This window comes from Giraffa tippelskirchi, chromosome 9 (assembly GCF_054371585.1).
Source record: "Giraffa tippelskirchi isolate mGirTip1 chromosome 9, T2T-mGirTip1v1.2.pri, whole genome shotgun sequence".
NCBI lineage: Eukaryota > Metazoa > Chordata > Mammalia > Artiodactyla > Giraffidae > Giraffa > Giraffa tippelskirchi.
In genome coordinates, this window is record NC_137283.1 from 26,963,730 (window position 1) to 26,990,921 (window position 27,192).

At 41.1% G+C, this 27,192-nt stretch overlaps 1 protein-coding gene across 4 annotated transcripts in view; it reads left to right on the top strand.

The window, feature by feature from the left end:
* Positions 1–27,192, top strand: part of PDZRN3 (PDZ domain containing ring finger 3) — a 263,935-nt gene that overhangs the window by 20,147 nt on the left and 216,596 nt on the right. For all 4 annotated transcript variants that reach the window (XM_081528292.1, XM_081528293.1, XM_081528294.1 and 1 more), the window contains one exon: positions 3,406–3,513. In XM_081528292.1, the coding sequence (XP_081384418.1) occupies positions 3,406–3,513 (108 nt within the window). The remainder of the gene's footprint in view (positions 1–3,405; positions 3,514–27,192) is intronic.

Genomic DNA, 27,192 nt, shown 5'->3' on the forward strand with positions numbered 1-27,192 from the left:
AGTCTGGTGTATCAGAACTATTCCTTCGGCCTTTGGCAAGTTTACTTCATTGTCTGGCACTCCTGGGATGGAAACAAGCCCTTTCATTTTTCTGTTTCTCAGGCTATCAAACCCAAATAAATCCGAAGTCATATTGGTTTACTTGGTGCATAGCTCTACCTTAAAACGTGTTAGGAGAGGAGCCAGCAAACAAAGAATAAAGAGATGGGTTCTGAGAGGATCAGGAATATTCTGGATTTGGTTTTCTCTGATTTTGTGGTTTCTATGTTTTTTACATTCTGTTCCTATCCTTTATCACAGTCTTTATATGACCTCATTTTGGTGTTTGCTTTTGCCTGTCTCTCTCTGATTTTTGCTGGGACTTTCTGATGTTCCTTAAGATAAATTACTTCTGTACAAATGTATTATTCTGCAAAACGAGCCAAAACCCAAATCTCAGCCCCTATGTCCTCCTTCCTCCCCAGCTGAGAAATGCAAAGCAGTTCAATCAGAGTAAACACAGATCTCTTTTCATTTGATATATTGACATCACCTCTTAAGGAACTCAAGCTTGTCTATAAATCCTTTGTGGTCCATTGAGACTCTTCAGGGTCCTCTAGTGGAATATTCCATAGCCTGGAATGCTGTATTTCTGAATTCACATGTATTTTTGAGATTTTTCTCAATGGGAGACAGCGTTGCACTTGGAGTTTGTGTAAGAGAATCAGCCTATCCTTAGTTGAAAACAGACCTTTGCCACTTTTTAGCTGTATGACCTTGAGTAGGTTACTTAACCTCTCTGTCTCAGATTTCTTTCATCTATGACATGGATATTTATACTGCCTACCACTTGTGGCTCTTATGAGGATTAAATGATGGACAGAGAACAGTCATTATGTGCCTCATTGTTGTTGTTTAGCCAACTCTTTGCGACCCCATGGACTGTAGCCCACCAGGCTCCTCTGTCCATGGGAATTCCCAGGCAAGAATACTGGAGTGGGTTGCCATTTCCTTCTCTAGGGGATCTTCCCGACCCAAGGATCAAACCCATGTCTCCTTTTTTAGCGGACGGATTCTTTACCACTGAGCCACCAGGGAAGCCCCATCTACCTGGTATCTAGTGTGTACTCAGTCAATAGAAACTGTCGCACTTCTCTGTGCTTGTATCTGAGATAATGCTTGCGACTCATGTGTCATTAGTAGTGGCGGTGAGAGAGAGAGGAGTCTCAAAGAAATTCAGACGGGAAAGGGTTAGTGTGCGGTAGGCCTGAGCAAAGGACTGCGATGCTGGGCAGTGGTGCCTTTGGGGGCTGGCTGATCCAGCTCAACACCCACAGTCTTACAGATCCCTCCCCCCTGGAAGAGTGTTGAGGGAACCCAGATGGCAGTGGGAGACTTACCTTTGTCTTGTGGGGATAGATGTTGGGGAAAACACTTAATGCTCATTTTGCATTGTGATTTTAGTTTCTTTTGAATCCTATTATAACATCATACAGTGTTGTGTGTGTGTCTTTGTGAGCAGCGGGGCAGGGAGGGGAGAGCAGAGTTGGGGAGTGTGCGTTTTCCCACCGTGGGTTCCTGCTGTTAGACTTCAGGGGGTAGACTGAACCACTTCAAAGTCATCTCTCTCCATCTTTAGAATATAGGGTTTGGGGTTTGTTTAATTTTTTAACAAATGGAATTTTGATGTATATGTATTTTACAGATTTGATGTATTTGTATAGAGAAATGATTACTGAAGTAGATGTTCTTACGGCATTATGGCAGGGAAATCACCAGGATGGTGGATTTGGGAGTTTTTTGTGGAACATCCTGAACTTACTTCCCAAATCTTTTTTTTCGGAAGCAACATGCGCTTTTGCCGTTTCATTTCTAAATCCATCTGTTAATCACGAGAAATTTAATCCACGCTCTTGGAGAGTATTCATCCCAATGCTGTTTGGAATGAAGTTCATGAACAAGCTGTGAGGGGTTCTTTTGGTTTTGTTTTTTTAATGAGTTTGTTGGAGCTTTTTGATTTTAAATAAAGGGAAGACTTTGAGCAGTGAGCTGTCTTCTTTCCCAGAGACTTTCAGACTGGAGTTTGAAAGATCTAAAGGGATTCAAAGAGATTGGAGATCAGAATTCTTTAGGATTGAAGAGGTGGGGGCTGGTGCGTGGTGGGGTTTTCTGATGCAAATCACAACAAAAATGAAAAGCCTATTTTTCACTATCAGATTATTGAATTTAAAATTTTAATATTACACTTGTGCTTGTAAGGATGTGAGAATATACTCTGTTGAATGAGCTGTCAGTACAGGCTCTCTGAAGGGTAATTTGGCAACATCAATCAAATATGCATACTCTCAACCCAGCAGTTCCATTGCTAGGGATTTGCAGCAATATATACTAGTGAAGGTATTTATTTAAAAATACAGATAAAAAGGTATTGGAGGTGATACTGTCTCTAATAGCAACTAACTGGTGTTAGTAGCTCAGTTGTGTCTGACTCTTTGCAACCCCATGGACTGTAGCCTGCCACACTTCTCTGTCCATGAACCCAGGTCTTCTGCATTGCCGGCAGATTCTTTACCGTCTCAGCCAGCAGGGAAGCAACAACTGGAAACAGTACTAATTACCCCTGTGTGAGGATTGTCTAGTCACTTTAGGAAATGAGGGTGTTGGTGGGTCAGATGGTGAAAAATTTCTAACATTTTTAAAGTTAAGTGAATGAGGTTGAGTGGAGCCTAATCCCATTTATGTGTATAAGAAAGGAATAGAGATATGTTTAGGAAAGTGGTGGGCTTCCCTGGTGGCTCAGGTGGTGAAGAATCTGCTACAATGCAGGAGACACGGTTCAATCCCTGGGTCAGGTAGATCCCTTGGAGAAGGACATGACAACCCACTCCAGTATTCTTTGCTGGGAAATCCCATGGACAGAGGATCCTGGTGGGCTACAGTGCACGGGGCTGCAAAGAGTTGAACATGACTGAAAGACTAAGACTTTCACTTAGGAAGGTGATACATTAAAATGTTTTGGAAAGGGACTTCTGGCAGTCCAGTGGTTAAGATTCTTGAGTTTCCACTGTAGAGGGCAGAGGTTCCATCCCTGGTCAGAGAACTGAGATCCCATATGCTGTGCGGCCTGGCCAAAGAAAAAATGTTTTAGAAAGGATGGATTAACTGCCAATCGATGCTACAAAGGGATAGAAGGACTGTGGGTTAGAGATGGAAGGGACTTACCATTTTATACCTTTTGGTCTGACTTGAATTACTTTACCATGTGTTAATTTTAGTTTAAGACAAATATGAGGGGAAACAGCTGACTTCTACCCCCTTGCCACTAGTGACACCAGCAAGAGTCCATTACTGTTTTAAGAGTGTTGGCTTGATTTTCATGATCAACTTAGTGCCTAGCATTCATGCCTTTGTTTTTTTAACCCAAAGGACAACCAAGATGGATCGTCCAGTGAAGGAATCTTTGTATCCAAAATAGTTGACAGTGGGCCTGCAGCCAAGGATGGAGGCTTGCAAATTCACGACAGGATTATTGAGGTATGTGAACACCGCCAGGGTCTTTTATAGGCTGAATGCCATGCAGTCTTCATCCGGCTCAAGGCTAGATGTTCGGTAGGGGAGGGAGGCCTCAACTGGTGGCTGTTTGGGCGGGAGACAGATTTCTCCGATTGCGTGGGAGCGCATTGGGTGTTGATTGCCTCGGTGTTAAGTTTTTGTTTATATTCAGTATAGAGAAGCCAAAGTATGAGCGGCTTGTTGACGATTTGGCTCTTTTCCTGCGGCTGTGCATCTGCTCTGTGTGATTCAGTTGGAGCTTCGTGTGAAAACCACTGGGGAGTTGTGTGTTCGTTAGACCCGGATGAGCAGTCTCTGTTGTGCAAATGGTGCCTGTTCCGGTCGGTGACCAGGGGGTGATTGTATCAGCTTTGGAATCGCTCTCATGTCCTCCGAGCTCATGCACACGATTATTTCTGCATATGTGTCATTCCCCCTTTTCTGTGTCTTGCCTGTTGTCAGTTGTACCAGTTGCTTGACTTAAGGGTTTGCAGACAAAGCTTGATATTCAGGAGGATCACTTATCACCACTGTTCTCATTTTCAGTTCTTCACTCATCATTTTAAACTTCTGTGTAGGAGGTTTCTAGTTTTATGCTGGGGGAGGTGGCTACTTCTGCCCAATCATAGGACCCTTGGGAATAGGGTCAATGTCCTAGCCTGCCCTGAGCTGCCAAAAAGGAAAGAGTTGTTTGTGTGGCCTGCTTGTGTGGGCTCTCATTGCAAAGTTTGATATAAGTGACTATTTTTTGTTTGTGATTTTGACCGTTTTGATTGCTCTTTTAATGGGTGAATATGTGGGATCAATTTGTTGGATTTTCTATGAGGGAAAAAAATTAAATATGAGAATCCAGGATGAGACGTTGAAGCCCATAAAAAGCTCGCCCATGGGCTGTCGGTGTAATATAGCATGTTAAATAGGAAACTAGAAAAATGGCCCTTTGACCACTGGATGTTCTATGTGCTAAACACATTTGCATAGTACCTACACTTCTTGAGTGTATTTCTGGCCTATTTCAAACCTTGGACTGACTGGAAGCTCTGGCCATGGGATAAGCCACAAGAGAGGCTCACATAACCAACAGGAAAGTGGCCACATGCTTCTGGGAAGGGAACCTTGGGAAGAGAGAGACCGAGTCTCGCTTTTCTGGTCTCATTTGGATGATTTCTGCGACATTCAAAGCAGTACAATTCAGGGCAGTTTATATCCTCAGGAAAATAGATGGTTATATCTCCTCAAGAAAACAAACTAAACAAGTTATGGTATAAGAGTTACTTTTTAGAAGGAGGGGATGCAGTGTGATAACTTACTTACTAAAAGGATACTTGATCTTGTTTTAAGGACATTATTAACCATGCTACATCCTCCTTGACTTTTTGAAGAGTTCTTAAACTTGAAACTCTTTCCGCTGCATGTTTTAGGGTCAATCTTCCTACTTGCCAGGTCAGTGGAGTGGATTTTCCCTTCCAGGAATTTGCTTGGGCAAGACGCTCTTTCAAGACCTCAAATGCATCCTTTACTGTCTTGTGTGAAGAGAGAGAGAAAACATTTTCTGAGACTATTGTTCCAAAAGATAAGTACAGCTTCCGTTGCCAAGGGTTTGGTGGAACAGCCAGTTTCTCTAAGGAATTTCATTGCTCTTATGTTTTGCAAATGAGCAATGTACAGCTGGGCAGGATTTTCTCTTGGCAAAGCGGGGATCTGTATTTGAAGCGTTCAGTACGGTTTCTAGTAAGTCACATTCTGCTTTTGGACAGTATGTAAAATATTAATCATGTCCCAGTGTTGAGATGGAAAAAGGGATGATCCCAGTAGAGAAACAGTGGATGTGTAATTGCAGTTGACACCCCATGCCCTTTTCAGTCAGATTCTAATCTCTTTTGACTTGACGCAGTGATTCCCATGCCTGCAAATGATGTTCCCCGGTTCACCTCATCTCTGTCTGAGTTTATTACCAGGCATGAATTTGATTATTTTAAGTGTGCATGTGGGTTTTATCACTAAGAAGAGTCAGGGGTTTTCTATCAGATTGCTTCCTTTTCAGAGGAGTGGGCAAAGTCCAGCGAGACTTTGACTGTAAGAACTTTCATTCCGATGAAAGGATGCTTATGTTAAATCCATAGGAACCGAGTGAGTCTCGTCCTCAGGAGAGTTGTCAGCAGTTACCCTGTTCCTACTGCTCTTTGTTCCCTGAGAACAGGACTGTAGATCCCGCCCACATCAGAGCCAAGCACACTCACCGTGGTTTTTATAAGAAATATTGTGAAAGGCCATCAATACTGTCATGAAACAAAATTCACAACTAACTTTTATATATTGGTTTGGCCAGAAAGTTCCTTTGGGTTTTTCCATGAGCTGGTTTACGGAAGAACCGGAACCAACGTTCTGACCAACCTGATACATACACACCTAGTGGTGGACATTGTACTATCATGGAATAGAAGAACAAAAGGGAGCTCGTTTATAAAAAAATGTATGCATCAGTGTGGAAATACTCAGGCACGACAACGTTAGAAGACGCTGTGGTGTTTATTGCCAGATTCTGGCACCTCCGTGTGGACTCACCATGGTCACACCAGCTACTTGTCTGCTGGGTCCAGGTGGGCAGTGCTGTGGATTCAGGCATCGCTCTCCACAGTTGCATTTTCTGGGGTGGTGAACAGATTGTGGTTATGATATGGCACAAAAAAAACTGCAGTTTTCCTTTGATCTACACACATCTGTGTGTATGTATTTTTTTGTGTGGTAAAATATACATAACATACAATTTACCATCATCACCATTTTGAAGTGTACTTTCCTGTGGCGTTAAGTACATGCATGTGGTCGTGCAGCCATCACCACCATCTCATCTCCAGAACTTTTTCCTCTTCCCAGACTAGAACTGTAGCCACTAAACCACCCCTCTTCCTCTCACCCAGTTCCTGGTTGCCCCCTTCTACTTTCTGTTTCTATGCATTTGACAACTCTGTATGCGCCATGGAAGTGGAATCACACAGCATTCATCTTTCTGTGTAAGCAAATGAGTAAACACTGTGTCCTTCAGGATTCTCTGTGTACTTGTAGCTTGTGTCAGGATTCCTTCCTTTTTAAAGCTGAGTGCTATTCTACTGTATGTGTAGAAGTATATACCATATTTTGTTTACCCATTTCTCCATTGATGAACGTTTGGCTTGCTTTCACCTTTATGCTGTGGTGAGTAATACTGCTGAGAACATGGGTGTGTAATCTGTATGTATTTAAATTGCGACCCCCAAAACCCCCTTAGTGTTTATATGTAACACAGAGTTAGAATCTGCACTCGGGTACTTATTAAAAGTGTGTTATTTTATCTTTACTAATGTCTTGAATGATATGGGGAAGTTATCCTGAAAGTTGAATAATTATTCACTATCTAAGACTCTGTGCAGTGTAGGGCTTCTAGCATCCCTGGTCCCCACCTCAATCTTTGCGACAGTGAAAATCACTTCCATATATTTCTACCAGTGCCTCTGGCTATGATAGGGGCCCCAAAGAGGATGACTGGGGTAGAGATTTGTCCTATTCCCAAACCTTAGGATGCCAGGCGCCTCGCGCAGAAGCTTGTTCTTGTATTGTGCTCACCTCTCATTTGGTGGTAAGTGAATTTCTCTAACAGTTGTCTGGGTTAAATGCAAGGTCCTGTTTCTGCTTTGAGATAATAAATGCAACTCTCCAAATGCAGTGAAGGCGGGACAGTTAAGCCCGCTGTTGCCAGTAACCTTTATTTTGTACAGTCCTCTGTAAATATGTGTTCATCTCGGGAGTGTAAGGATTTGGAGACTGAGGCATGTAGTCACAGAAGTTGTGTGTCCTCAGCAGCTTTTGTGTAAATCAGTTGTTCTCTGTTTGCTCTAGCTTCAGTTAGTGTGTCATTGCTGCAAAGTCTGAGTCACAGAGTTGACTAGAATGAATTAACATTTCATTCCCAAACTAGGCCACTTGGTAAAGTGAGATTTTACTTAGTGAAGATAATATTCTCCCACCAACTAAAATTGCAGAATGGCATGTGGATTCACCTGGAAGGGCGTTTAGTTTTAGGAAAAGCAATAGAAGATGCTCTTTTTTTCTGTTTATTTTTTTATTTTGACATAATTTCAGACTTACATTAATGACTTCCTCTACAGTCTCTACCCAGATTCCCTCAACATTAACATCTACTACATTTACTTTACCCTTTTCTGTCCCTACCCCCTGTTCCTAAATACATCAGTGTGTATTAGGAATAAGACCTTCTGTTATGTAACTACAGTCCAGTTATCTAAATCAGGAAATACACATTGATAGGGTACCATTGTCTCGTCTCCAGCATTTAGTCAGGTTTCTCTGATCAGCCCCGCAGTGTCTGTGATAGCAAGAGCAAACCCCAGCTCCTAGGTTTCATTTAGTTGTCCTATATCTTTAGTTTCCCTTCCTTCAGAGCAGTGCCTCAGTTTTGTCTTCCGTGCTACTGATATTTTTGCAGAATGCAAACTAGGTCTTTTGTATAACCTCTCTCAATTTGGTATGGATTCAGGTCATACATTTTGGGTAGGAGAAGAGATGCTATGTCCTTCTCAGTGCATCCTGTCAAGAGTCACGTGATGTCACTTTGCCCTTTTATTGGTGATGTTAGCTTGCTTGGTTGAAGGCCTGCCTGCCAGCTTTCTCTGCTGTGCAGGTGCTGTTTTCTCCTTTTTTCTTGTATCTTGTTGGGGTCGAGGGGCTATGTTGAGGTTGTGTTAATATCCTCTTGAGACTCTCGTATGCTGATTTTCACATCCACTTACAGGTTTTCCTTGAATTGATTATTATTACAATGGTTGCCAAATGGTGATTTACTGACTACATTCCTTCTATGTTTATTAGTTGTAAGAAAATGTGTTTTTTCTTCCCTATTTTTTTCTATCTCCATCTCTCATTTGCCTGTTTCAGTATGGACTCATGGAGTCTTCTAATTTGTGTTCACATTGGCCAGTTTGGGCCAGAAGGACCTCTTCCTAACTAGTTCCTCTATCCTTTGACATGTTCCCATCACTTTTTGAGCACTTGTTACTTTCTGGAACCGCAAGGGGTCCCAGGCTCATCTTGTACTTTGCTGGCCCCAGCTCTGGAGTCCACTTTTTTTCCAAGTAGCTCTAACTCCGTTGAGTGGAGTGTGAGTGGCATTTAGAAATCAAAATTGGCTGCTAGCATGGTCATTACACTTGAGGTTTCATTGTTCCTAGGCACTCTCAGCAGACAGAGTTAGAAAATATAAATATCTACACATGCACACAACATTATCATCAACAACAGCACACATCTCTCCATGTATTTCTTCATTCATCCTTTTATATGTTAATATTTTGAAAACTATGCCTGTATCATTACCTCCAATTCCAGTCCAAATCTGCATGGTTAATTTTTTCCCTCTTCTTTGAGGATTGGTAATTCCTAGAGGGATCCCTTTTGAAATAGTAATGAATGTACTCTCTTCTTTTGAATCAACTCGCTGATATTTGTTTAGATGTTATCAGTGAACTAAAAATTGTTGATGGAAATTATTGAAAATATCTTCACACTATTTTTAGTTCCATTTTTGCAGGAAAAATATGCTATGAAGTATATGATTTTACAATTACACTCTTCTTTCATGATAGGGGAAAGAAAGGCTCGCTATTTCTTGTGTAGCTGTGTACAGGAGACGTACTGTTGCTAAACAGGCAGAGAGATGCCCAAGCCATCTGAGGGTAATACTCAAACTCTATCCCCTGTAGTGATGTGTGCCACACTCAGCAGAGAGAAAAGAATTCTGTAGTGGTTACTCTTAAGAAGTACGACCCATTCTTGTCAATTTGAGATCTCTGACTTCGCCTCAGTTACACAAATACTCTGTTTTGATGAAAGAGATATGGTATAATTCAAGCTCTGTTGAGAAGTTCTTTTTTAGCTGAAAAATAACAGGTTTTAGCGACCCCTTATTAGTAATGGATTCCAGCTCTGTTTCCAGAGGCAGAGACTCGAGTTTCATATTACATACTAACTGCGATTGGTTGCCAGTGTTGAACCCTGGGTTGCATTGTTGAAGGATTCTGAGACAGTGTCTGGATTGAGAGGGATGAATGTAGTGACCATTTAGAGACGTTTGCCTTGGACACAAGAGAGGCGGGGTGACAGCTTGACTCTGAATTTGTTATCTCTGGATGGACTCAGATGTTTTTGGAATGACAAAATTATCCTTTGGAAGTAATGAGTCTCCTTTCATTGGCAAAGTGCGTATTTAATAATAATGTATCAGCTTTCGTTGGCATCAGTTCACTTCAGTTCAGTCGCTTAGTTGTGTCCGACTCTTTGCGACCCCATGAATTGCAGCACGCCGGGCCTCCCTGTCCATCACCAACTCCCGGAGTTTACCCAAAACCATGTCCATCGAGTCGGTGATGCCATCCAACCATCTCATCCTCTGTCGTCCCCTTCTCCTCCCACCCCCAATCCTACCCAGCATTAGGGTCTTTTCCAACGAGTCAACCCTTCGCATGAGGTGCCCAGAGTATTGGAGTTTCAGCTTCAACATCAGACCTTCCAATGAACACCCAGGATCGATCTCCTTTAGGATGGATTGATTGGATCTCCTTGCAGTCCAAGGTACTCTCAAGAGTCTTCTCCAACACCACAGTTCAAAAGCATCGATTCTTTGGCACTCAGCTTTCTTCACCGTCCAACTCTCACATCCATACATGACCACTGGAAAAACCATAGCCTTGACTAGACGTACTTTTGTTGGCAAAGTAATGTCTCTGCTTTTAAATATGCTATCTAGGTTGGCCATAACCTTCCTTCCAAGGAGTAAGCGTCTTTTAATTTCATGGCTGCAATCACCATCAGCAGTGATTTTGGAGCCCAAAAAAATAAAGTCTGACACTGTTTCCACTGTTTCCCCATCTATTTGCCATGAAGTGATGGGACCAGATGCCATGATCTTAGTTTTCTGAATGTTGAGCTTTAAGCCAACTTTTTCACTCTCCTCTTTCACCTTCACCAAGAGGCTCTTTAGTTCTTCTTCACTTTCTGCCATAAGGGTGGTGTCATCTGCATATCTGAGGTTATTGATATTCCTCCCGGCAATCTTGAGTCCAGCTTGTGTTTCTTCCAGCCCAGCGTTTCTCATGATGTACTCTGCATATAAGTTAAATAAGCAGTGTGACAATATACAGCCTTGACGTACTCCTTTTCCTATTTGGAACCCGTCTGTTGTTCCATGTCCAGTTCTAACTGTTGCTTCCTGACCTGCATACAGGTTTCTCAAGAGACAGGTCAGATGGTCTGGCATTCGCATCTCTTTCAGAATTTTCCACAGTTTATTGTGATCCACACAGTCAAAGGCTTTGGCATAGTCAATAAAGCAGAAATAGATGTTTTTCTGGAACTCTCTTGCTTTTTCGATGATCCAGCGGATATTGGCAATTTGATCTCTGGTTCCTCTGCCTTTTCTAAAACCAGCTTGAACATCTGGAGTTCACAGTTCACGTATTGCTGAAGCCTGGCTTGGAGAATTTTGAGCATTACTTTACTAGCATGTGAGATGAGTGCAATTGTGCGGTAGTTTGAGCATTCTTTGGCATTGCCTTTCTTTGGGATTGGAACGAAGACTGACCTCTTCCAGTCCTGTGGCCACTGTTGAGTTTTCCAAATTTGCTGGCATATCGAGTGCAGCACTTTCCCAGCATCACCTTTGAGGATTTGAAATAGCTCAACTGGAATTCCATCACCTCAACTAGCTTTGTTTGTAGTGATGCTTTCTAAGGCCCACTTGACTTCACATTCCAGGATGTCTGGCTCCAGGTGAGTGATCACACCATCATGATTATCTGGGTCGTGAAGATCTTTTTTGTACAGTTCTTCTGTGTATTCTTGCCACCTCTTCTTAATATCTTCTGCTTCTGTTAGGTCCATACCATTTCTGTCCTTTATCGAGCCCATCTTTGCATGAAATGTTCCTTTGGTATCTCTAATTTTCTTGAAGAGGTCTCTAGTCTTTCCCAATCTGTTGTTTTCCTCTATTTCTTTGCACTGATCACTGAGGAAGGCTTTCTCATCTCTCCTTGCTATTCTTTGGAACTCTGCATTCAGATGGGAATATCTTTCCTTTTCTCCTTTGCTTTTCGCTTCTCTTCTCTTCCAAGCTATCTGTAAGGCCTCCTCAGACAGCCATTTTACTTTTTTGCATTTCTTTTCCATGGGGATTTTCTTGATCCCTGTCTCCCGTACAATGTCACGAACCTCTGTCCATAGTTCATCAGGCACTCTGTCTATCAGGTCTAGACCCTTAAATCTATTTGTCACTTCCATGGTATACTCATAAGGGATTTGATCTAGGTCATACCTGAATGGTCTAGTGGTTTTCCCTCCTTTCTTCAATTTAAGTCTGAATTTGGCAATAAGCAGTTCATGATCCGAGCCACAGTCTGCTCCTGGTCTTGTTTTTGCTGACTGTATAGAGCTTCTCCATCTTTGGCTGCACAGAATATAATCAATCTGATTTCGGTGTTGACCATCTGGTGATGTCCACGTGTAGAGTCTTCTCTTGTGTTGTTGGAATAGGGTGTTTGCTATTACCAGTGCGTTCTCATGGCAAAACTCTATTAGCCTTTGCCCTGCTTCATTCTGTACTCCAAGGCCAAACTTGCCTGTTATGCCAGGTGTTTCTTGACTTCCTACTTTTGCATTCCAGTCCCCTATAATGAAAAGGACATCTTTTTTGGGTATTAGTCCTAAAAGGTCTTGTAGGTCTTCATAGAATCGTTCAACTTCAGCTTCTTCGGCATTACTGGTTGGGGCATAGACTTGGATTACCGTGATATTGAATGGTTTGCCTTGGAAACGAACAGAGATCATTCAATCGTTTTTGAGATTGCATCCAAGTACTGCATTTTGGACTCTTTTGTTGACCATGATGGCTACTCCATTTCTTCTAAGGGATTCTTGCCCACAGTAGTAGATTTAATAATAATGTCTCAGCCATTCTTTTCAGTCTTCAGATGTGAAATACAGAAAGCAGTACCTTTGTTGCATCTTGTTCCCTTCCTCCCCACCCCGTTTAAGGACTCTCTTCGCTTTCATCTATTCTTATAACCTGTACTACAGCAGTAGAAGTTCTGGCAAAATTAAGGCAACTCCTTTCCTTACTATTAGAAGGCACATACTGAGGTGGAAAGAGCTCTGAGATTTAGATAAGAGATTTAAATAAAAGGTTTAGGTTTCTACTCAGTTATTTACTCTGTGGTCTTAGTGTCCTAAATGCTGAGCCCCAATTCCTTCACCTCTAAAATGAAGTGCAAATATAAAGAATTGTTTATATTTTTTTTCAAATTAAAATTTTAGTATCTTATACAAGAACTCAATACCAAAGCAGAGTGTATAAGTCAGCCATAATACTTCTGAGATGTGTTTTTCCCTTGCATGTTTTAGCCAGAATGTAGTGCTACTATAGGACTGTTGAGAAAACCTTGATGTGTTTCAGGAAGATATACTTTCCAGAATTAACAATGTGACCAATTAACACCAAGTATTTCCTCTTTACTCCCAGTTGCCTTTAAAAAAACAATATGATGTATTAATTTTTTTCTAATGACTGTAGTCACTTGGTTTTATTCCTGTTGTTATTTTCTTGTTACAATTTTGCCATTAAAACCAGTTTTTCAAAAAGAATAGAAAAGGCAAACTAGGGTTTTCAGTGAACATCTTTGTAACAGATATCACTGCACACCAGCCAGATACACTAGGTGAAGAATGGAACATGTGCCATGATGCAGTTTGTTTTAAAGGCATTTGTATATATATTAGTCTTTCCATAGGAAAAAAAAAATGCTCTGCATTAATAAAACACTTTAAGGTTTTAGATAAAGTTGTAGAGTGAGATTATGGGGAAACTTTTAAGTTTTTAAAGTCACATTTCCAGAATGTTGGAATTCTTCTGCCCAGAAATGAGTGTTTAATTTTATAATCCACAAAAACAGTAAAAGTGAAAACTGTGATGAGCTAGAAGTTTCTTTTGAATTTCACATATCACAGCATTGACTCCTGCTTGTTTGTTTCCTTTAGAAGTTACTTGCCATTCTCTTTTCCACCAGCTCCTAGCATGTGGCCCCGGGTCCAGACTGTGTGGGCAGCCTCTGGAAGCTCCTCCCTCCCATCCTCTGCCCAGATGATCCGAGTTTACTGTCTCTTGACACTGTGTTGTGTGGGAGTTGTGACTCCACAGAAATTTTAAATCTATCCCTCTGGGTCGACCCTTAGTAAGAAGAGTTAATTAGCTCTTCCACAAAGTGCTTTAAAATCAAGGATAAATCAGAAGTGGCTGGCATCCCCATTAAATTTTTCTGATGAAGATTAGGTCCAAAAATTAAGTCTTTGGTAATTTCCCAACACCAGCAAAACAGCAAATCCTTGACAACAATACAGATAAGATACAGTTTCAGTTCTGTTGTCTTCTAGACCCATAAGTATGGGGGTTTTGAGGACAAGAACCCATGTCAATTTTTTTTTTTTGTTTTTAATAAGCTTATGTCTTTCAGTCTCTTGGTGTAAGACACAAAGAGCTGGATGCTCTTTTATCAAATTTGGAAGGAACTTTTGGGCTGCGTGCTCAACCGTGTCTGGCTCTTCGCGACCCTACGGACTGTAGCCTGCCAGGCTCCTCTGTCCCTGGAATTTTCCAGGCAAGAGTACTGGAGTGGGTTGCCATTTCCTACTCCAGGATTTTTGGGATGGTCTGACAACTATGAATTGTATGTAAAATAAGCTCTGTGGGAGAAGCCCTGGGGGAACCTTTCAAAGCAGTGGGTCCACATCATTTGGAAACAAAATCTGGGCACAGGGCCTCCAGATGAGGAGACTGGGCAGGAGGAGGGAGTGTTGGATTATGAACTGTCCGTGGGAATGACATATGGAAGACTCGGTCAGATTGGCAGCTACAAGCTCTGATTTGCGGTTATGCTACTTTTACTGAAAACTCCCGATAGCTCAGGGTGGGAAGCTACAGCAGCGTGGTTTTGTCTAATGATGGTGAATGATTCCCACGAGCCTCCAGGGGAGGGCAGCTGAGATGCCTGTTCTCTGCCACACCGCTCCAAGGGACCTTTGGCTTTTGTTTTCTCTACTTGTCTGTGTCTATTTTGACTGTCACTTGAAGTGCAGAGCGCCTGGGTCCCACCCCCTCTTCTGAGGGTGGCACTCGCTGCTTCCTTTTGGCTTGTTTGATTCTCTTAATTTCCATCTTTTATCACTTCCTCTTTTCCTGCTATTCCTAGTGAGTCAGTTGACAGCTCTGGGGCCCAAGAGGACTAGAAGCTTAAGAGCGTGTGGTTTCTTACAGTACAGTTCATTCAGTTCAGTCGCTCAGTTGTGTCCGACTCTTTGCGACCCCATGAACTGCAGCACGCCAGGCCTCCCTGTCCATCATCAACTCCCGGAGTCCACCCAAACCCATGTCCATCGAGTCGGTGATGCCATGCAACCATCTCATCCTCTGTCGTTCCCTTTTCCTCCTGCCCTCAATCTTTCCCAGCATCAGGGTCTTTTCCAATGAGTCAACTCTTTGCATGAGGTGGCCAAAGTATTGGAGTTTCAGCTTCAACATCAGTCCTTCCAATGAACACCCAGGACTGATCTCCTTTAGGATGGACTGGTAGGACCTCCTTGCAGTCCAAGGGACTCTCAAGAGTCTTCTCCAACACCACAGTTCAAAAGCATCAATTCTTCGGCGCTCAGCTTTCTTTATAGTCCAACTCACACATCCAAACATGACCACTGGAAAAACCATAGCCTTGACTAGATGGACCTTTGTTGGCAAAGTAATGTCTCTGCTTTTCAATATGCCGTCTAGGTTGGTTATAACTTTCCTTCCAAGGAGTAAGTGTCTTTTAATTTCATGGCTACAATCACCGTCTGCAGTGATTTTGGAGCCCAGAAAAATAAAGTCAGCCACTGTTTCTACTGTTTCTCTACCTATTTGCCATGAAGTGATGGGACCGGATGCCATGATCTTAGTTTTCTGAATGTTGAGCTTTAAGCCAACTTTTTTACTTTCTTTCACTTTCATCAAGAGGCTCTTTAGTTCTTCTTCACTTTCTGCCATAAGGGTGGTGTCATCTGCATATCTGAGGTTATTGATATTTCTCCCGGCAATCTTGATTCCAGCTTGTGCTTCTTCCAGCCCAGCGTTTCTCATGATGTACTCTGCATGTAAGTTAAATAAGCAAGGTGACAATATACAGCCTTGACGTACTCCTTTTCCTATTTGGAACTAGTCTGTTGTTCCATGTCCAGTTCTAACTGTTGCTTCCTGACCTGCATACAGGTTTCTCAAGAGGCAGGTCAGGTGGTCTGGTATTCCCATCTCTTTCAGAATTTTCCACAGTTTATTGTGATCCACACAGTCAAAGGCTTTGGCATAGTCAATAAAGCAAAAATAGAGGTTTTTCTGGAACTCTCTTGCTTTTTTGATGATCCAGCAGATGTTGGCAATTTGATCTCTGGTTCCTCTGCCTTTTCTAAAACCCGCTTGAACAGCCACTCCCCAAAGAAACATGTCGGTCTGTTTTTTAAAATAAGCTAAATATAGTTATGTTTTATTTTTCAGTATCTGGAGAAACTTTGGGAAGATTAGAAGATGCTGACAGTCTGTAATCAAAGGAGGCAGTTTTTGTTCTTTTCCTAGAGTGACTATTGCTGGGATATTAGTGTTTCTACACATGTTGATTTGAGAATTCATTAGTCAGTGACATGCAACTCATATTAGTTGTTTATTTAAAGAGTTGAAAAGGGAATGGACTATATAGAGTGATCTCTGGTCGTGGGCTTGTTGAAAATCTTCATGTTGTGTGAGTTCTTAGGCCCTTGGTGGGAGAAAAACCATCAGCAGGCTTGTGTTCACCTGTTGGAGGCAAGTTGTGTTCTCCCTAATACTGAGATAGGCCAGGATGGATGGTAAGTTTCCGTGACAGTTTCCGTGTCAGACCAGTGGACAGAAGAAGGTAGCTGACACAAGGGTCATAAGACAAGCAGTAAGCATATAGTGTGCAGTCAGCATATAGCACGGTTAGGAGTCAGTGGACTCTGGACTCAGATCAGATTTTTAATTCTAGTTCGCCTGTTGCCAACCTTGCACACTTGGACAAGTTTCTTCTCCTCTCCCAGCAGTGCTTTCTTCTGTAAAATATGAAAACCATTTAGACATACCGTGGGGACACTGTAGGTCAGTTTCAGACCACTGCAATAAAGCAAATATCACACTAAAGCAAGTCACACAAAATTTTTTTGCTTTGCCAGAGCATTTAAAAGTGATGTTCATGCTAAACTGTTAAGTGGCAATAGCATTCTATCATAAAAAAGTGTACAGACCTTATTTTAAAAATACTTTATTGCTAAAAAATTCCAAACATCACTGATCACAGATCACCATAGCAATTATAATAGTTGTAAAAATGTTTGAAATATTGTGAGAACTATCAAAATGTGACCCAGAGACACGCAGCAAGCAAACACTGTTGAAAATGATGTCAATAGAATTGCCTGACTCAGCTTTGCCACAGACCTTCCATTTGTAAGCAACCCAGTAATCTTCAAAGCTCTATAAAGACAAGGCACAATAAAACAAGGTCTGCCTGTATATATATCACAGGGTTGCTGCAATAAAGAATATAATACATGTGTCTGAAAACTGTAAATTTGGCTCCAGAATAAACACTCCACAGGTGGTTAGCTTTGCTGTGTTTCCTGTCGTTCTGTAGAGGCTGGACTAGAGGACCTTGCAGCAAGCCAGCGCTTTGATGACGGTTGTGTGGCGCGGTTTCATAAACCCAAAATTACAGTTGTGACTAGATCACTTTAATTTGTTTTAGATTTCTTTTATTTAATTAGTGGCCCTTTGGATCTGGATGGGGAAAGAGCTGTCACTTCCTAAGGCCATATAAATCTCGGTAATTGATCAATCAGGAGTAATTCTTAGTTTACATCTTAGTGTGAAGCTGGTAATTCATTGCATATGTGCTGACTTCAGTGTTCTAAAAATAAAACGATTGCGTGTTTAATATCAGCTATTTTTAGAGTGCCGGAATAGATTAAAATTTACATTTTTATCCTGATTCATGAGGAATATTGTAATTTTCTTAAAATTATGGAGTTTGTATTTCTTTGAACCAAATCTTCACTTAAGATGGCAAGCTGTATCACATTCTTTGTAGGGTAACATTTTTGTATATTGATATGAATGCAATACACCAATGTAGAATAATTTATATATATGATAAAGAGTTAAGATGAAAAAAGAAAACCTGATAGTAAGCATTATCTTGACAAAAACCAATCAGTTTGCTTAATCACAGGGTATTAATGGCCTATGTGTTAGAATCTAATGAGACATGGAAATTGCATATGGAGCACATATTATTTTCATTTTTTGTTCTAAATTCTGGCTTAAATGAATTGGTAAGAGCACACATAAAATAGGATGAAGTATGCTTTTTTAAATAGTAATGTTACTGGATTTAAAACACTTTGCATCATTCTCTGAAATATCTGAGTCAATATGTTTATACGAACCACAGGGGAATATTAACATATATAGGGGGCTTGGAATAGAATTTCTGGTGATAAAGGAATTTTAAAAGGGGGAATCAAGCAAGAAAAAAATATTTTATCATGTTTTTATTGAAAGTTCAAAACATTAATAATATTAGTAGAGTAACATCTTAATTTTCCTTGGTGGCTAAAAGGTAAAATTTAAAACTGGAAAAAACTTTCCGCTTTGCTTTTGAAGAATTAAAGGTAGTAAGTAGCAAAGTTGGAGAAGTTTATAATTTCTCCGTTCAGCTGCCCTGATCAGCATGTGGGTATATCTGAAGGACTAATTGCATTTGGTATTTGAAATAGCAGAGGGAAACATCAGGTAGAAGAAAGACATTAAATGCCGCATTTGGCTGAATCTTTTTCAAATTCATCATTTTCAGAGAAGCATTACTTTAACCTCAATATCTGCGTTTTCATCAAGTTCTAAACCACATTTTAACTTTAATTAGTCATAAACCTTTAATATACTGTGTTTTGACAAATAAGATTTTTTTAAAAGATTGCTTAAAGAGCTTGTGCAAACTGCATGTATATGTATGACTCCGTGTAGGAATATACATGTTTATGAATCTGGGAGTGAGTGTATATGCCTGAATATATTGACTTCAGATGAGTTACTTGAGAGCTTTTGCCTTTATTTTATATCAGTTGGTCATTGTAGACCCAGGACAAAATGGATGAAGTTTTAAGCTGTTTTGAATATACTCCCTGTTTAATAACCTCGGTTTATACTTGGTGAGAAATGAAAGAAGAATCCTTTGGATACATGGTATTATGTAAAGTGTAGGCCAGGAAATCTTTGTTTTGAGAAAGTTGTTTAATTACCTTCAAAGTCTTCTCATAGGTAAGATTAAGCTAATTTGCCTGATGTGTTTAGTACATCTTATAAGTGAAATGAAGACAGTCTCCTCTGCTACATTTACTAGATTTAATAGAATGTGCAAAATGTTACACTAATTCAGAGAGAAGAGGACAAGCAAGGAAGTTGTTACTTCTATTGAAATGATGTTTTCCTTTCTCCTTCAGTTTGTTTGAAAGTTAAGTCTATGGAAGGGTTTGTTGCTTTTTGCCATAATTAGAACACTAAAGGCATTCAGTATGATCTGTTTGTGGCCTGTTGTTATGGTTGATCCCAGTTCTAAGTGACCTTTTTTTTTTTTTTTTTAATAAATTTATTTATTTTAGTTGGGGGCTAATTACTTTACAATATTGTAATAGTTTTTGCCATACATTGACATAAATCAGCCATGGGTTTACATGTGTTCCCCTTCCTGGACCCCCCACCCACCTCCCTCCCCATCCCATCCCTCTGGGTCATCCCATTCCCCCTGCCCTGAGCCCTTGTCTCATGCATCGAACATGGAATGGTGTTCTGTTTCACATATGATAATATACATGTTTCAGTGCTATTCTCCCAGAACATCCCACCCTCACCTTCTCCCTCAGAGTCCGTAAAATTGTTCTATGCATCTGTGTCTCTTATTCTGTCTCGCATATATGGTTATCGTTACCATCTTTCAAATTCCATATATATGCATTAGTATACTGTATTGGTGTTTTTCTTTCTGGCTTACTTCACTCTGTATAATGGGCTCCAGTTTCATCCATCTCAATAGAACCGATTCAAATGTATTTTTTTAATGGCTGAGTAATATTCCATTGTGTATATGTACCACAGCTTCCTTATCCATTCGTCTGCTGATGGACATCTAGGTTGCTTCCATGTCCTGGCTATTGTAAACAGTGCTGCGATGAACATTGGGGTACACGCGTCTCTTTCAATTCTGGTTTCCTCGGTGTATCTGCCCAGCAGTGGGATTGCTGGGTCATATGGCAGTTCTATTCCCAGTTTTTTAAGGAATCTCCACACTGTTCTCCATAGTGGCTGTACTAGTTTGCATTCCCACCAACAGTGTAAGAGGGTTCCCTTTTCTCCACACCCTCTCCAGCATTTATTGCTTGTAGACTTTTGGATAGCAGCCATTCTGACTGGTGTGAAATGATACCTCATTGTGGTTTTGATTTGCATTTCTCTAATAATGAGTGATGTTGAGCACCTTTTCATGTGTTTGTTAGCCATCTGTATGTCTTCTTTGGAGAAATGTCTGTTTAGTTCTTTGGCCCATTTTTTGATTGGGTCGTTTATTTTTCTGGAATTCAGCTGCAGAAGTTGCTTGTATATTTTTGAGATTAATTGTTTGTCTGTTGCTTCATTTGCTATTATTTTCTCCCATTCTGAAGGCTGTCTTTTCACCTTGCTTATAGTTTCCTTTGTTGTGCAAAAGCTTTTAATTTTAATTAGGTCCCATTTGTTTATTTTTGCTTTTATTTCCAATATTCTGGGAGGTGGGTCATGGAGGATCCTGCTGTGATTTATGTCGGAGAGTGTTTTGCCTATGTTTTCCTCTAGGAGTTTTATAGTTTCTGGTCTTACGTTTAGATCTTTAATCCATTTTGAGTTTATTTTTGTGTACGGTGTAAGTGACCTTTTAAAACTTAAAATAGAAGAAATTTAAGAAGAGAAGGATCGATATATTTCTTTTTATTCAGAATCAACTTAGTCCAGCCTTGATTAAGCGTGATGTGTATAAGAAGTACAAGCCAGAAGGGTTAGAAAAATAGCATCGTATCCTCTCCTGAGAGCACCGACCTTAAATTGTTGTAAGACAATGTAAGAGAGAAATTAGTCCTTCTGATACACCGTGGAGCAAAAGAGAGAAGCTATCATCATCCTTGGAAAATTAGGGTTAGGAATAGCCAGCTAAGCCAATTTAGAATTTCACGCTGATTAGCAAACATGAACAAGAGGAAGCATTTCTGAAACTCGGGTCAGTTGCATACCACCCACTCAGTTTTTGCGTTTATACACCACCTGTTTTGTTCAACACTTCACACTTTTCTTAAAGGAACATGCTTTTGTTTCACCTAGATTTCTTTTAAAAGGAAACTTTATGTCATGATTGCAAGTGGAAAGCCATTTTGTGCTGTAAATAAAAGGTAACAGTAGAAATAAATGCATTAAAAGTGTAGAGTTGGTCAGTTTCATCCAGATGATGTTGCTTGGGGAATACTCTGATACTGAGTCTTGCTTTCTCTTTAAGAACAAAATTGTCCTTTGGAATTAGAAGTGAGGATGTTGACTGGGAGCCCCAGGGGAGATTCTGGGGTGCTGGCCCCATGCTAGTCTTCATCTGGATAATGGTCAGTTCATATGCTCAGGCTGTGGAAATACATCAGGATGGACACTTGAATACACAAGAAGAACATAATCACAGCCTGCATGGTAAACATAGATAACGTTTATTTTACCAAACGGTGTTACAAACACTTAGGCTCAAATTGACTCTGTCCCCTAGATGCAAGAGCTTCCCTTGGAAGCTCAGATGGTAAAGAATCTGCCTGCAATAAGGGGAAAGTCAGGTTCAGTCCCTGGGTCCAGAAGATCCCCTGGAGAAAGAAATGGAGAATTCTGTGGACAGAGGAGCCTGGCAGGCTGTAGTCCATGGAGTCACAAAGAGTCTGCTACGACTGAGTGATAGACACTTTGACTTTTCTTCGATGAAATCGGACAGGTTGGAGATTGACAATGAAATGACCTGCTCATCCTGTCAGGTCCTTTTGCTCAAGCTTCAGTAACGTCAAGTGCTCTGGACTTCATCTTGCCCACTGCTGCCACGTGCCAATTGGAGCTGTACTTCGTGTAGACACTTGAGTTTGGGGTAGAGGAAAGAAGGAGCTTCTGGAGGTTAGAGTCCACCACAAGGAGGAATAATTCCATCACCGCTGAAGAATTTCAGGGACTTCCCTGGTGGTCCAGTGTTTGGTCCTCCTGCCAGCGCAGGGGGCATCGGTTTGATCGCTGGTCTGGGAAGACTCCATGTGTGGTGGAACAGCTAAGCCTGAGTGTCGCATCTAGAGAGTAGGGCCAACTCACTGCAACTAGAGAAAGCCCGTGTGCAGCAATGAAGACCCAGCACAGCCAAAGATAAATAAAAATTAAAAAAAATAATTTCAGAGACGAAGAGGTGAATCACAGCCCAATATCAGGGCATCCATCTTTGATAAAGTTTTGTTTTGATAAATTTCTGAAAATCTGTACTATCTTTATGCATTTCAATTGTAACTATTTATACTATGCACATTAGTCAGTTTATGCATCCCAAACATAGATATTTAAGTACTGGCCCCCAAAGCCCCTTCTGCTATCCTCCTCTTTGAAAGAGCATTTTGCAAGCTTTTTTGGTAAGAAATATGTTTTATGTAATCCCAGTACAACACTCACTAGTGTGAGCGAGTCCCGGTGTATGTGTCTAAAAATTAAGAAAAGGTTCATGAAAGATATTTAATCCTTACTACATTCAGAAGTCTGGTGTTTCTATTAAATTCTTTTTCTTTTAATGCTGTTTGCCACCCACTGACTTGATTTCATGGCTCACTAAAAGGCAGTGGCCAACAGTTTGGAAACATTCTGCTGTGGAGGAAAGAACTGTACCTTCCATGTTGAGAGCAGATGTCTTTTCCTGATATTATACCCTGGAGTCTGTTGGATCTGTGGATGGCACATCTAAGCCCCAGCCTCTTGCCAAAGAATGGAGTCAGATTTATTAAGGCATATGACTGTATTTACAAAATCTGAGCTCCACTACTTGTCAACTTTCCGCTTAGGAACGTCTTGCTGGAGGCAGGGTTCACGGATTCCCCGGGCCACCAACAGATGGAGGGCATTAGTTAGCGGTCACTTGCGTCATAATGGATTGACTACAAAGGGGACCTAGGGCCAGCCTTCGGAAGCCTGACTTGCTCCTACATGTGAGGTTCTGGTGTCCAGGGTGGTTTCTCCTCTCAGTAGGGAAAAGTGTATCTGCCTGGGATTTGATGTGACTGCTGCATGTGCCACGTGTGGTGACTGGCTTCCAGAGTCTGAGGAGTGGGGGAGTTTGTAAGTTACACCCACACGGACTTCTGAAATCGGCATCTGTAGGGCCCTGCTAAGGAGGAGGTCTCCCTGTGAAATGTGCAGTTTGTTAAGGACCAAGGTAGGTCCTGCTGGAGTGTCAGCCCCAGAGAACAGGGACACATGGACTGAGCTCTGGATTTGCAGTGTTCTCAGGACCGAACAGGGTGCCTGCTGACTTAGAAACAGATTTTCAAGTTACATGACCAGTTTCTGAGAGTAAAACTACAGGAAGACCAACTTTAGAAGCCTTAAAGGCAGGTGACACTGTGTCATGAGGTCTTGGGGAGATTTGATACTTTGACAACACCTCCTCTGGACAGGTGGAATCTGCCAGCTGTCCATACAGGAATAGCATCAGCTTAAAATAGATATATCTCCTCCTGCCAGGGGGAATTCAGGAGTAGAGTTCCATTTTGGGGGAAGCAATATAAATATAATGAGGCATAAGAAAATCAGGTGTTCAATTTTTGATATACCACAATGCATTTTATAAATTAAACTTAAAGTCTCCTACATTTATGAATTCCAGACTTTGTATTTTAAGAAAACATTACTCTTAGTCATATTTAGCAATCTGATACAGGAAATTGTGTATTCTCTGGTTAACTCAGTTTCTGTGAGGTGGAGTACGAGTTTCCTATAGTAGTTGTGCTCTTTGCTTATGAAGCAACAGGCTTTGCCACCATGTTTGGAAAATATTTGACACTGGTCATCTTCTGTCCTCTCATTGGGCTTTTCAGGTGCCGCTAGTGGTAAAGAACCTGCCTGTCAGTGTAGGAGATATAAGAGGTGTGGGTTCAACATCTAGATTGGCAAGATCCCCTGGAGGAGGGCATGGCAACCCACTCCAGTATTCTTGCCTGGAAAATCCCATGGACAGAGGAGCCTGGGGGGCTACAGTCCACGGGGTTGCAAAGAGTCCTCTTGTTATCTTGGGTCTTAGCACCCATAGGACCCGGGTTTGGCAACATAAAATCAAGAACAATTAAGTTCTGGAAGATGCCTTCACTCCCTTTTATTTTGAATGTGTCATGTTTTTAGATGGAAGTTTAGCCACTGTTGTTGCTGTGGAATTTTTATACATGCTCCAAGAAATAATTCCGTTGTTTATCAAACCAAGTTGTCAGTGAAGCCATTGAAACCTTGGTAGAATTTTCTAAGGGATTCTTTGGAGGGGAATACAAATTAGAGCATTAAACAAAGACTTTGGGAAAGGTCTTCACTGCTCCTTGCCCCCAGATCACACCCAGGATGATAAGTGAAATGATGTTTACAGCCCAACATAGTAAACAGAGTTTAATCTTTTTACTGGTATCTTCCTGCTAAAATGTTTGATATTTGTGTTCTGTGCTGCATTGGTGAGAAAATACAACCAGCCAAAAATAGATGAATGTCTTCACAGAATTAAATTAAGCTAAAAACAATGCAAACATGAATAAAAATAAATCCAGTAGAAATGCCTTCATAGTTCCTGCTCTATTTTCTAATACTGTTTGCAAACAGAGACTTTAAAATTTGAATTCATAAGCCCTAAAATGGTAAGTAATATAGAGCAACTGTCTTAATTTTTCCTTTGAACCCTTGAACCAAGGAAGAAAACCAAAATGGTTTAGAGACAGGCATTTGCTTGTGTGTTTCTATGCCATGCAGCTTAAGAGTGAAATGTTCTCTCTAAAAGGTGGAGGCAGCCTGGACTCACATTGAAAGAGTTTATTTTGAAAAAAAAAATTTTTTTGTTAAAGATTTGAAAAGGAGAAGGTAAATCAAAAACAATGCAGTTTCTCTTGCCTTTCAGAATGGGGAATGGCCGAATTCATTCAGTGGACATTGTAAAGAATAAGTATGGCCTCTCTTATACCAACTGAAAGGATTAGTGGGAATCTGTGCATAGTTAATTAGCCACTTTTGTTAACATGCATTTGTGATTTTGAATGCATTTAATGTAACATTTGCTTAGTTTTCTATCCAAACAAGAATATACACTCTTCATTAAAGAATGCAGTATAGCGTCTGTATTTACTTTAGAGAAAATGCCATGACACGTCCTTTAAGGGTATCGCAGAAGTTGACACTAGAATCCAAGTGAAAATAACTTGAGAGGAGTCAAAATAGATGTTTCAGGGAACCTTAAGAAAATTTTTTTCAAAAGCTAGGTTGTTTTCTTAGTAATAATTTTTTTTCTTCTTTTCCTTAATCAGTTTTCATTTCTTTTCTTACACACACATTGTTTTCTTGGTAATAATTTTTTTCTTCTTTTCCTAAATCAGTTTTCATTTCTTTTCTTACACCCCCCCCCATACACACCCATTCAGTGGAGCATCTAATTAAGAAATAAAAGTCGGTAACTTCTGAAAATGTAGCTGTCGTCTCAACTGAGGAAAATGTGTTGTCAGCATTCAAGTTCAACTGCTCAATGAAATGGACTTGTCTGCCATTATCCTGTTTCCTGGGCAGAAGTGGCTCTTTTTCTCTCTTCTTTTTCTCTCTTCTTTTTTCCCTTCTTCCTCACTTCACCCCAGTGACACCTGAGGTTCCATAGCAACCACAGATGATGCTCCTGGAACACGGATGCTGGATTCTGCTCCTTGAGAGCATTGGATTATAAATGACCTACTTTTCTTTTCTCCCTCCTCTTCCTTCCCTCCCTTTTTTCCCTTGCCCTCCTTCCTTTCTCTCCTCCCTCCCTCCCTTCTTCCTTTCTTTCTCTCTCTTCTCATTTACCACCCAGGTGGAAGGAATGCCCTGGCCTTGACACAGACAGAAAAGAACTTTGGTGGCATTGGAAGTGAAAGCATAAAGCTAATTGCTGATGGTTTAATGTTACAGACCACCTGCAGGTCAGAGCTCCAACTTGAGGTCTTTTCAACCTTTAAGGAGACAGAAATGCCATTTTGATTTAATTTAGGAGAGTCCTAGAAGTGGCAGACACACAGCTAAATGTGCCGATAGGAAATAGGTGATCTTTGCAGGACATTGGGGTCGCATGTATATTTAATAAGCTTATCATGGCGTTCTCCTGATCAGAGCCTGTGGGACCTTTCGTCCCATCATAAGCTAGTGAGATATTCACTGTTGAGGGCTGACCCCTTAGATGACCTTCGGGGGGTGAGGTGACCCATGTAGGACCGTGTTTCATGTGAGTGCAGATTTGAGGCCACCTTGGGCTATTTTCCTTGGGCCCGTTTGTCCCTCCCTTTAGTGCCATTTTGTTTGGGATACTAAAAGTGCTTATGGGAAAAAGAGAATCTCCTGGCTGGTGGGTCTGCTTTGTGGAGTGTAACTGGATGGGCACATGGAGAGATGGGAAGAGAGGGCTCCACGTCCCAGGTGGGCTAGTTTGGGGTGACCAGGTGAGTACACACCTGGGTACCCTGAAAGAAAGGTTGGGGACCCAGTGCTGAGAAGATAACCCACTATCCCGAGGCTGCTTTAGCTAGTGTGGTTCACCTCTTATGACATTGTCCCCACAAATGCTCCTGTAGGAGAACGTAATTCTGTAAACTCCTACTGCATTCATGGTATTGAGCAGCCATGTGTGTACTGGGTAAGAGTAAGCTAGCTGCCTGAGTTGGAATCTGAGCTCTGATACAGTTAGCTCTATAGCCTTGGGCTACTTAACTTCTCTGGACTTTTGTTTTCTCATCTGAAGAAATGAGGACTTGGCACCCGTCTCATAAATTGTGTGCAAATCAGGTGAGTTAATATGTCTCAAAGAGTGTAGAAGCTCTTCCATGAGTTTTTAGCACCCAGAAGGAATTCAGTGACATTTTTAATATTATATCATCCTTAGTGAGAGTTTCCATTTGTTGAGCACCTACTGTAAGTCAGACAGGGAGCTTCATTTTCCTAATGTGTTTTTCATTTAATTCTCCCCACAGCCCTGCAATAGCAGGGAGTCTTGTTCCTACTCTAGAACTGACACCACTGAGACTCCGGTTAAGGCTTTATCTGGGGTCTCTCAACTGATAGTTGAGGATGACAGGCTTGAAATCTGCATCAGACTGTGTGCTCAATGAATGTCACATCTCTGCCCAGTGAGACCCCGTGACCATGGAGAGAGGGTGGAAGCCTCATTAAGCCAATAAGCATACAGCACA